Source organism: Lycorma delicatula, chromosome 2 (genome assembly GCF_047948215.1).
Source record: "Lycorma delicatula isolate Av1 chromosome 2, ASM4794821v1, whole genome shotgun sequence".
In the NCBI taxonomy this organism is placed as follows: domain Eukaryota; kingdom Metazoa; phylum Arthropoda; class Insecta; order Hemiptera; family Fulgoridae; genus Lycorma; species Lycorma delicatula.
The window spans coordinates 205,700,137-205,713,033 of NC_134456.1; the positions used below are offsets into that span (position 1 = coordinate 205,700,137).

The 12,897-nt window shown below is 30.5% G+C and overlaps 1 protein-coding gene across 1 annotated transcript in view; it reads left to right on the forward strand.

Moving 5' to 3' along the window:
• Positions 1 to 12,897, forward strand: part of Plod (procollagen lysyl hydroxylase) — a 147,005-nt gene that overhangs the window by 50,821 nt on the left and 83,287 nt on the right. Inside the window, exons 6-7 of the mRNA XM_075357076.1 lie at positions 3,320 to 3,513; positions 6,252 to 6,386. Of these exons, the coding sequence (XP_075213191.1) occupies positions 3,320 to 3,513; positions 6,252 to 6,386 (329 nt within the window). The remainder of the gene's footprint in view (positions 1 to 3,319; positions 3,514 to 6,251; positions 6,387 to 12,897) is intronic.

Here is a 12,897-nt window from a genome sequence, read left to right on the forward strand (position 1 = left end):
TCTCCAGTGCTACCACAATGAAGGAGAAGATTTTTTGAACAAAATTGTCACAGGGGACGAGACATGGGTCCATTTCAAAACTGAAGAAACAAAAGAACAATCCAAACAGTGGATGCATTCTCATTCTCCCGGTAAACCAAAGAAGTTCAAGTGAACCTTCTCCAACAGAAAGTGTATGGCTACTGTGTTCTGGGACCGGAATGGAGTTCTCTTGGTGGAATTCATGGAACGTGGCATGACCATCACTGCAGACTCATACTGCGTGACTCTTCAACGTCTACGAAGGGCAATTCAGAATAAGCGGAGAGGAATGTTGTCATCATTGTCTTTCTCTATGACAATGCTCGGCTGCACACTGTAGCTGTAATGAAGAAGCTACTGCAGTGTTTTCATTGGTAAGTGTCTGATCACCCACCATACAGCCTGAACTTGGCTCCATCTGATTTTCACCTCTTTGCTCACATGAAATGCTGGCTAGGAGGACAACATTTTGGCACAAACATCGAGCTGCAGACCAGCGTAGAAACATGGCTGAAAACACAGGCGGCTCCGTTCTATGACGAGGGTATTGGAAAGTTGGTACCACACTATGACAAATGTCTAAATCGCAGTGGTGACTATGTAGAGAAATAGCGTAACTACATAAGTAGTTGTTACAAATAAAAATTTTTTTTATTTTCACTGTGGTTTTAATTTCGTGACCGATCACGGACCTTTAAAAAAAAATAACCCTCATAGTTCACATTTCAGAAATCATTAGATATATATATATAATTAAAATTTTACATATATATATATATATATATATATATATATATATATAGGTAAAATTTTAAAAAGTCATTAGGATGTATATACTAGTAACATAGTTAAAACATTATATATATATAAAATTATACTATTATTTTACTAGTATATACATACTAATGACTTCTTAAAATTTTACCTATATATTTTAATTTATAATTGTCTATAACTTATAAAATTTGTTTGCTGATGGAGGAAAACTCTGAAAGTGCTACAGGTAAGTGAGTGTTTTTACCTTTTATTTGAACTGTATGTGATAGATATAAATATTTGTTTTTAAAATAAAAATGTATATTTATACATATTAAAAGTTTTAACACTTAAGTCTTAATGATTTGAGTATTTGACTTATACAAGAGGTGGATCAAAAAGCAAGTTACACCCTTGCCGTGTTCTTGAACTGAAAGGGATATATTAATGCCTTGTGGTGGCAGCACTGGTTGCATTGTTGTCTTCATGCTCACCCAGCAGCAATTCTGTACAACATTCAGTACATGTGTAGTATCATCAATATGGCGTGTCCTCTAGAGATTTTGTCCAGCATAGAAGTACGTTCAGTAGTTTGACTTCTGTGGGCAAAAAATTACAGTTGTGAAATTCATTGCCAAATTGTTGAAGTATATGGTGAGAATGCAATGTCATGCCTGTTAATCACAAAATGGTGCCAAATGTTTAGAAACGGAAGAACAAATGTGTGACAAACTGCATGCTGGGCGTCCTTCAACTACAAACATGACAGGTAACACAGAACACATATGAAATGTTCTTGAGTAACCGGCTCATTAAAATTAGAGAGATTGCAAGTGAACTTAACATCAGTTATGGTAGTGTGTTTGCATGATGTGTTGATTACTGTGAGATGTGTGCACGATGGGTGCCACATCTGTTGACCAACAACCACAAACATCAACATTTTGCATCTGCTCTTTCTTTTCTTCAACGTTACTCCAGGACTGGTCTACAGTTTTTGAAACAAATCATCACAGGGGATGAGAGGTGGGTGCTTCATTACATTCCTGAGATTAAAGAAGTATCACATGATTGGAGAAATAAAAATTTGACACAGCCAAAAAAAAAGTGAAAACATGCCCACATGCTCGAAAGGTTATACTGACAGTCTTTTTTGATTCTGAAGTCTTTTTTTTGAAGTGTGGTCTCATCCACCTTACAGCTCTGACCTAGCACCCTGCGACTATACCACCTGTTTGGTCCTCTCAAGCGAGACCTGGGAGCGGAGCGTTTCGCTAATGATGATGAACTTAAGGAAGTGGTCCTTAAATGGTTGAAGGAACTTGGACAAAATTTTTATGAGAGTGAAATTGAAAAACGTGTCACAAGGTATGAAAGTGTTTAGAAAAACTTGGTGATTATGTTGAAAAATATATAAAAATATGTAGTTTTTGTTCAATAAAAAAAAATTGTCTTCTAAATATGTGTGTATTTCATAGGGGGGTGTAACTTACTTTCTGATCGTCCCTTGTAATAAATATTCGAGCTCTACTTAATATTTGAAGTAGATATTCAAATGTGATAAAACTGCTATTTGTTCCATTACTACAAAATAATAAACTATTATATATGTATCATGTTTTCAAGTTGTTCTTTTTTTCTTAAATAGAAATATAATTATATGATTTAGATCACTTAAGAAAAATTCATGTGTTCTACTATGCAGATAACAAAGGAAAGTATTTGTCTTGAAGGAAACTCATTAAAAAACCTTAGTCTAAGCAGTACTCAGATATCTTGTGTTTCAACTTCCTTATTTGTTATAACAAAATGCAAAATTAATAAATCGAAAAGGTGATTGCTATATTCATATTAACACATAAGAAGTGAAAATACAGGCATATATAAAACTATTGTGACACAAAATTATAACAGTTTTAGTGCAGAACTCAAAATTTCTTTATAATTTCTGAATTTGTATTTGAGACATTTTATTTGCACCAAAGCTATTGTTAACTTTTGCCATCTGATTTTGATACCTTAACTGTTTTATTTGAATTTTGTAATTTTATTGTTTAAATAAGAAAAAGCTGCTTGTGTATCATACAGATATTTTATCTTCTCCTATCATAATATTTATTTAACTCACTATTTTTCACTTATCTGTCATATTTACATTTTCTTGTTTTTATTTTTATTTATTTTGAAAATGACACTCCTTTCCTGGTTATTAGTCCAAATAGATAATAATTTTTCATATAATATATTATCAGCTACTCATGACATCTTCATTTTAGTTTTTAAATTAACATGCTCAAAAACATTTTCCTTCAAATACTAGTCCTTCCATGTACATATTAGAAAGTAGTAGGAATGGTCTACATCCTTTTCTCAGTTCATTTTGTACTGAAGCATGCCTTCTTTGTAAGAAGGCATGCTTCAGTTATTTAGTCCCTGAAAAAATTGTAAATAATAGTTATATGAATATTGAAGATAAAAATAATAATTAACATAAATCTCTTTTAGGTATCTTTAATTACAATGGTAAAGTTTTCATTTTCAGAGGATGTTGAGTTGCGATTTGATGATGCTTTTAGTTATCTTGAAAATACCAAGTACAGTACTGTACCTTTAGTGATTCATGGAAATGGTGTTTCAAAAACATATTTTAATTCCCTAACTAATTATATACCTAATACTTGGACCAGAAATCAAGGCTGCGTCACGTGTTATGAAAATGTTTTAAGACTGCCAGAGGTAAGTGTTTTAACTTCCTGGTTTATCATTAAAATAAGAAATTTTTTTTTGTAAAAAATTTAATTTTAATCTCTTTTTTCAATAATTATTAGTTAAATCATTATATTACTTCTAAATATGTTAAGTTGATTTATGATTAATATTAGTTTTTTTTTTGAAAATGCTCATTTATTATGACAACTTTTATAGATAGATTTTTCTTTATGCAGTAAAATGGTTGTAAATAGTTGATTGAGCAATTACACTGATCGACAAAACTTAATTTTTTGTTTGTTAAATGAGAGTAAATGGCTGATTCTTATAGTATTTTTCATGCTGATTTCATATATGTTAATAGATTTTTTCTACTGGGCTCAGTTCTTTGTAACAGAGATTTCTTTTGAAACAAAAAAACGTGTAGTAAATGTAATATGACAATACATTACATGCAATTTGTACTTGTCCAAAATCTATTTCTTTTGGATTTTCTGCTGTAATTTGCTGAAGGTAGATCCCTCTTTAGATTAAAACATTAGTCAGCTAACATTTTTGGGTTCCATTTTCCCTGGTATCGTGTTTCCGTTGTAGACATATCCTAGTCAAAGCGTTCTCCATGTTCATTACTGATAGTAATGAGATTGTTAGGAAAAAAATCCAAATGTGAATGTAAGAAATGGATTTTGAGTGACATGCTACACCCACGTTCTTTGTAGTTTTGAAAGAGTTCACTCACAAGTTCTCTGTAGTTACTAGGCTTATGGTTTCCAAGGAAGTTGTTTACCACATTTGAAATTATTTCCTTGGAGCAACCTCCAAGTCATTCAAACATTCTTCAAATGTTGGATTACTCATTAATTTTCTTATTTGTGTCCAATAAACATACCTTCCTTTATTTTAGCATTGCTTATATTAGCTTAATGTGTAGTGGTGGAAGATAAACTTTTTTTGGTTTTAATAATGCCTGACTAACATCATTCTTCTTTCCTACAGTCAGTACCTCTCTCTTTGACCACTGTTCTTTTATGTAATGGTTTTCCCTATCCCTGCTGTCCCACTCGGATAAACAGCAACAGAACTTAGTGTATCCAGGTTAGAATCCAAGTAAAAGCGCTATTACTTTCGGGTCTCCTCAAATATGCCATAAATATTTCTCATACTGAATCCTGCTCAATGCAAGTCTCATATTTTCATAAGACTCCTTCATGTGAACAGCGTATGATAATGGTATTGGTTAGTATTTATTTCCAATGTGAAGTAGAACAGCTTTCAAGCTAAGCTTTGATGAGAATGGCTTTTAAAAGTCGTCATTCATCATGAAGGTGCATATGTCCCAAAGCTTCCAGTAAAGAGTTCACATTATTACAGTATACTAAGTTTTTTGTACTGAGAGAAGAAATGTTCAAATTCTGACTATCTGTCATGGAAAGCACTTATTTTAGTGTTTCGTTGTAAAAAATATCATCCTTTCAGTCTTGATGCCAGTATTTCTGCTTGGTTCTTTGATAAATTTAGATCAGGAACCAGATAATTTAATTCTGACAGATTAATTAAATGTGGTTTAGTATTTCTATTTTCTAAAAAGTTTAAATCTCTTTCTTCATTGCCTGATAAGTCAGCCACAAGATTCGACATTTTCATCATCTTCTAAGTTCTATGTTTCTGGTGGTATGAATTGGAAGCTCTTGGCTATGTGGCACTGGCCGCATGGCAGAGAGAATATCAGAGTATTTAACAGTATGTCTAGTTTTAGTTGTTATCCCAGATATCTTTATTACACAATAATAACAGTCTGTGGTATGATACTTCAGTTCTCTCCAAACCATTGGAATTGCATGTGATGAATTCCATTTAGCCAACCAGTCAACAATGTTGCACAAGAAGCACAGCAGATATGAGGAGCCTAAAATTTGTCCTGATCACCTAATTTACATTCAAAATCCAGTTCATACGACTTTTTTATCAATGGAGTTATATTTCTTTTCTGAAACTCCGACATTACCTCTCCACAGATGTAGTAGAAATCGTTTGGATGAGTAATGCAACTACAAGGCATTGTTAATACATTACAATAACTAATATTGTTTAAAAAGAAACACTTTATAAACATACACTCACTTTACTGAATGATATATACCTCCAATACAAAAGCTAGCTACAAAACTGAATGTTACACACACGAGAACTCACACTTGAATGAGAATTAAAAATATTTCTCTAGTCTGCACAAAAGTTAATATAATGCCAGTAAAGTAATATAATGCCAGAAATAACTAATGAGTGGATGATATGTTTGTAGTAAGATGAAAATAGGAAGAATGAGTCACATTCTTGTTCATTTTAATTGTGTAAATAATAAATATGATGACTAATGTCTAACAAATCAATGTGACAACAATTAAGGGACTGTAATAAATAAACAAAACCTATTTAGTTGATAAATAATATAATAAAATACGTTCACGAAATGCTATACTTATGGAGTTCATGCATGATACTACCTGAAATTAAGAATGGTAGTTACAAAAAAATAGCTTGATAGAAGAATTCTGATTTCATATTTGAAATCTGCATGAAAAATACTATAAGAATCAGTTATTCACTCTCATTAAAAAAGTCATTGTTGATCAGTGTTATAGGTGCTAAGTTGAAGTGAATCAGTTTGCAAATTATGTGGAATCATTTTAGTTAGTTTATTAATAAACTTTTAATCTTATTATTTGTTATTACATGTATATGATATTTTTCTCATTTTGTATTAGAAAGAAGATGATTATCCTGAAGTTCTTGTTGGAGTATTTATAACTCAACCGACTCCATTTCTTGAAGAATTTTTTACTAGGTTTGAAGCATTACAGTATCCGAAGAAAAAGCTCCATTTATTTCTATATAATTCAGTATGTATTTTTGTTTTTATTAATATTGTAGTTAATTTAATAAGTATTTTATTAATACTACATAATTATAATTGTCACTAACATAATTATAGTATACATAATTATACTATGTCACTATAATTGTGGCAATTTATAATAACTAATGTACAAATATATATGAATAATATGCAAAAATAAAGAAGTGAGAAATGTTGCTTTTAGAGAAATTTAGGATGACCTAGATTGATAAGTGGAACAGTGATTTTTGTTTTACAGATATTTAACTTGTAACTTTTCACTCTTTGTTGTAGAACAAGTTATTGTTTTCTTTCTTATTATAATTAGTGTAATCAGTATGGTATTTGTTTGTTTAAAATGCTTAGGGAGAAAGCAGTTCTGATATAAATTACAAATTATTAAATTTAAACGCTATAAAACATCAAATGTTTTTTAATATTTATGTAATAATACATACTACATAGGGGGCGGCATCTCAGAATTGTATTACTAGGTGTCCAAAATTGATTACCTCTTGATACAGAGGTAATTTTTTTTTTTTTTAATGATGAAAATTGATCAAGGAAAAATGAAAAAAGGGTTCGTCATCATTCAGTTAAGCACCCTTCCTCATTAGGAAATAAGCTTTCTAAAACCATAATAACTTCAAAACAAAATATTCACTTGCACTTTTAAACTCTTCTCTTCAATAAACAAAAATCACTGTTCCACTTATCAATCTAGGCCATCCAAAATTTCTCTAAAAACAACATCTCTCACTTCTTTATTTTTTACATATCATTCATATATCCTCCATTGAAACTATTTAATTGATGATATCTTCCATTTGTAAAAGAATCACTTCCAGCACATCTCTAACAATATCTTTTAAAGATTGAACTCTCAACATTTTCATCAAGATCCATAATATCCATTTGCAAATTCACTCACTATTAAGCTGGAAGCTTAAATATAAATTAAATTAATTTTTTATTTATGTATTATATTCAGTTTACGAAACAAATTATCGTAATACGAAACTAACCTTCCTTGACACAATAACAAAAGAGAAATTGACTTCAAAATCAATCAATCGCTTAGGAGGATTTATAGGATTCAAAATTCTTCTGATTTTTAATATTGTTTACCATTTGATTTGACCCTCATGTTTTGCTTACTTTTTGGTTATAGTTTATTATTTTATGAAGAAAAACAATCACATAAATAAAAAAATATATTATTAATATATATTTTGCATATATATCGATGTATAATATAACAAGTATACACCTGACCACCACAATACATGTACTAGTGAATCAGGATTTTCCACTAGTGATCAGTACATTCCGGTGCTAAGCTAAGGGGGATGGACACACACACACACACACACAGACAGGAACATAAAAATGCCCTTTAATATGGTTGGATAACCAGCAGCAATACCCAGTTTCACTTTATTAGTATGTAAATGATGGACCTGTACTGTCAGTATGTATTTAAGAATTGGTAAATATTATTCCTGTTAAAGAAAATGTATAGTATCTGATGATGTAAAAAAAATTTTTAATAAATTTTATTTGAGCCAGAAGGAGATCCACTGGTCAAAATAAAAAAAATTCCCCAAAAATTGTTTCAGATTTTATCTCCTAATCTTTATTTATTTAAATTTTTTTGCTAAAATGAATCCTATGTTAGTAAAATCAAATAAAAATTATTTCTTAAACAATAAGCAGAATTCCTTGTTCGATATCAAAAAATTTTTCATCCAAGAATTACTGTAAAATTTTATTTGCTTTGATTTACATTGTATCTGCTTTTGAATTAATTTATAAATAGTAATGAAATTAATTTAATTTTTTTCAAATATGAATGTCTTCTTGTTTTTATTTATTTATTATTTTTTTTAAACTGTACCATATATTTCAATCTTACACAATATATTAGTCCCTTCCTGCTATATGTATTAAATCATTTAAATAAAATTTTTTTTATAGTCCATGTCCAATCCTCTTTATGTAAAATCTAGCTAATTATATAATATAAAACTTATTCAGCCTTTCCACAAAGTACAGAATTAAAGAACATAATTACCTTACTTTTTTTCATTAAAGTGCTTTCGGGCATAAGCCCATCTTCAATATTGTTTTATTTAAATTTTCCTTTTTTACATTTGCACAGTAGATAACATAATACATTAAAAAAAATTATATTTTAAACATTATATTAAAATTTCCTTTAACATGCTATCTATATGTTAATATAGTACTGTACAGAATACAGTAGCAGAGTACAGCATGTTTAAAGGAAATTTTAATATTATAATATTTTTAATTTAATTTTTTTAATATTTGTTCTATAAATTTTATCGTATCATGTTATCTATTGTGTAAATGTAAAAAAGTAAAATTAAAAAAAAAACATTACTGAAGATGGACTTATGCCCAAAAGCGCTTTAATGAAAAAAAGTCAGGTAAGAGTGTTCTTTAATTTTGTACTTTGTGGAGTGGCTGAATAATTTTTATATTATATGATTAACTCTCTCTCTCTCTCTCTCTCTCTCTCTCTCCCTATATATATATATTTTTTTTTTTTAGGCATCAGCTGCAGCAGCCAATAGCCTTACATATATTATAGCAAACGTCCTATGTTAAATACTTAGTACTTAATGGTTAAAAAGCATATTGCTTGAGGTGTAAAGGCCTTATGGAGCGTAAGATAGGAACTAACATGTAAATACAAACGAAGAAGCTTTCTGTCACAGCCATCTATCACTAAATAAGACTTTAAAAAATAAAAAGATTAAACCTAGTATCTGATTGCATGAGTTGTAATGAGCCTCCTGAAGTCTCATTAATAAAATAAGTAAAAACTTAAAACTAACTAATATTACTACATAAGATGTGTAGGGTCTTATACAATTTGAAACATATTGAGACAATAAACACGTAACAGTGTAAGGATCCTCACATGAAATTAAATTTACAACAAAAATTAAATGAATCATAAAAATCCACTAAATTCTACTCATTACTTTGCTTTCCCAAGTGATAATCTGTTAAGAATTTGAAATTTGTCTTAAGTCATATGAAAGCTTACTTTTCATTTTCAACCTCAATCTAAAGTCATATATTGTACTCTATCTTATGTTTTATAGTGAGAGGAGTGTCACAATTTGCACACATAGTTCTTTCTGATCTTAATAACTGGTAAACATGTGTGAAGTTTTGTGTGACTTACGAGGTGTGGCTAAAAAAAAACTGGACTGATCAATCTACAGACAAACAACATGTGCTTGAAGGTCAAACAGCACACAACTGAGTCATGTGACATCACCTCTCTTCTTTCCTGCCACTGACTCAACTGTTGTGGATTCCTTATTCGACCCATGGCCTTCATTCATATCAGACCTTGAATCTGCAGTCCATCAGAAAAATGTTAAGCATTTTGAAAGAGTAATGTATTAATGTAAGATTTCTTGTGAAACTCTGAAAATCCGCCACAGAAACTCATTCTATGTTAAAAGAAGTATACGGTGATGAACATTTATCACGCACTCAGGTTTTTGAGTATTTAAATGGTTCAAAAAGGGATGAGAAGAGATTGAAGGTGACCCACGACCATCTTTTTCGACATCCATGGGATTGTGTGTATAAATTGGGTACCTGAAGATCAAACTGTGAATAACCAATTCTACCTTGAGGTCCCAACTACTCTCCATGAACGAGTAAGAAGAAAGCGACCTGAATTGTGAAAAAACAAATCATAGATTCTTCATCAGGACAATGCCTTGTTCCATACTGCATTGTTTGTCAAGATGTTTTTGCCCAAGCATGGGATCACTGTGTTGGAACATTCACCTTATTCACCGGATCTTGTCCCATGTAATGTTTTTCTGTTCCCCAAGCTGAAATCAGCACTAAATGGAATGAGATTTGAGACAGTTGAAACTGTGAAAGAAAAAGTGACAGAGACCATGAACATGCTTTCTGAAAATGACTTCCAATACTGCTTTGACCAATGAAAAATTTGCACGGAGCGGTGTAGGGATCATGGAGGGGAGTATATTGAAGAGCATAATGTTAATAATGTTTTTTTTTGCTACACCTTGTATGTGTAAGCGAGTCAAACCTATCTTTTCTTAACAGAGGTAGCAGCACTTTTCCACCTGAACAGTGCTAATTTGATTGTCAAGGACCTCTGTTCTCTGTGCATTTTCGTTTTAATACAACTTATTACATGATTTTGGACTGAATTCTATGAGGATAGCGTCAATGATTTTGCTATTTGCTGCTTTTCTTGCAGCTTTATCCACAGCTTTGTTTTCTTGGATTCTGACATGCTTTGGGATCCATACATGAGTTTATTTTGTAGCAAGATTTCATAAAAGATATATTTTCATGTTATTTGCACTATTAGATTTGTCCTTAGAATCTCCAGATTCTGAATTTGAATTTTTAATGCTAACTACTGTAATAACAAAAACAAAAAAAAATGGATAAGTATATCAAAGAGAAGAGAAAAAAAAGAAGAAATTTCATATCATACTATCTTGTAAAATATTCTTCTTCCATTTTATTAGTTAACTGCATTAGATAGCTAACTGAACAATGTGTAATAATTTACTTTAAAACAAACTGTACACACCAAGGAAGCAAAACACATTGCTATAGCCAGCATTAGCAAAACTATCTTGTTGTGAGATATTTTATTCATGATTTAACCCATCCACAATGTTGCCAGTTAGTTTGTCTGTCAAGTCAAGTCCATTCAGAAAGTAATGTATCGAGAAAGTTCAAAAACATTGTTACTAGCTGTTTTTGTAAGCCGTAAGACTTTCAGTTAAGAGTTATTTGTTTTTTTTTAGATCAAACATAGTCTTATCTAGAACTATGAGGATTAAAGAATATAATGTTGAAAATTTCTTAAAAATTGGTTAAATATTTATAAATCATAATTTGTAAATAAAGTAGTCATTTAGTGGAATAGATGGTGAACTTTGGTGCTAAAACAGACTTAACTGTTGTGTATTAAGGTAGTTAATCTTTTAAGTATTTTTAAAATTGAATTAAAAATTGATTGAATTATTTATTCAAATTAAATTATTACAGTTTAATTTCCAGTCAGTTCTTATTTGTTTTCATAGGTTGGGAGGATAGAGAACCACACAGCCACTCCAGTAGTTTTTTAATTTCAAAAAAAGATGGTTTTGATTATTTCAGCTTTAGTCTTTCAACTTAATTTTTCTAAAAATTTAACAACTAAATTATAAAGAATAATTTGTTGTTTAAGAAAGGCAGAGATACAGCTTAAATTTTAAAAATTATATTTTTTCTACAATGGATATTAAACATTTTATTTTTTATTTCTTTATCATTCATTCTTAGCGTTTGAATCATAGAAAACTGTTTAAAAAAGACTTTTGAGTCTCTGATTAAATTTAATTAATGTTAATGTAAACTACTATTATGGAAATGAATATTCAGCTGTAAGTTATGTATTCATTTTCTTAAGATATTATTTTGTTTTGAAGATAGGTAGGTAGTCATTACAGTATGAAACATTTTTTTATAAATTTACTTGTTTGAAAAAGTTTTTAATGTTCTCTGCATTTTTAAATTTTGTTGATAGCTTTAAAACTGTCTTCCTCCCTGGAGACTCTCCAATTGGAGTAAAAGTTAAAAACAAATTTTTTTTTGAACTTTGACTTGATGAATGTTGCTCCAAAAGTCTGTTTACTTTATCCTTTAATTTTTCTTTCATTCCAAGGGAAAAATGCTCCAAATGTCTTTTTATACCTTTATCTTCTGAAGAAGCTGAACTCTGTAGAGAACAGAATGGCACTCTGTAGAGAACTGCTTTATTCTTGAAGATCCTCAGCAGGCCAATTTCAAAATCAAAAGTATTGGCCAAAGGAGTCATGTAGCTAGTTATTTAATTAATTCTACAATTAATTTAATTAATTATAAAGTTATTTAACTAATTTCTGATGTCAGTGTTCCTCTTCCTATCCGTCAAATTGTTGCCTGTGATATTTCTTAAAAATCTCATTTCTTTGAGCTGAATTCTTTTTTTCATTTGTTTTGTAAGACACCAGGTTTCTGCTCCATAGAAAAATGCTGTGACTGATGCAGTTTTATAGAATTTTATTAGGGTTTCTTTCTTATTTCTTAAAACTCTTTTTATGGTACCAATTAGAACATCTAATTCATCCCAGGCTGAAACATTACATCCTAAATAATTTACCTGTGACACTAGTTCTATGATTTCCCTGCTGTATGTGATTTTTGATCTTATGATATCTTTACCACAGAAAGCCTTGAATGGCAAGGGAAGAGTGTCGCTCTAGGCTCTTCTGCCTCCTCCACTGTTGGGAATCCTCTTCTGCCTTTGGGGCTGTTGACCATACATGACCCTACTAACGTGGAAAATTTAGGATAGAAGTATAACTGGGATAAGGGAACCTGACCACCATATCCTTAGACATGATGTTGAGTACTACCCAGGTTGATGGCTGGGACATTGCCATCCACTC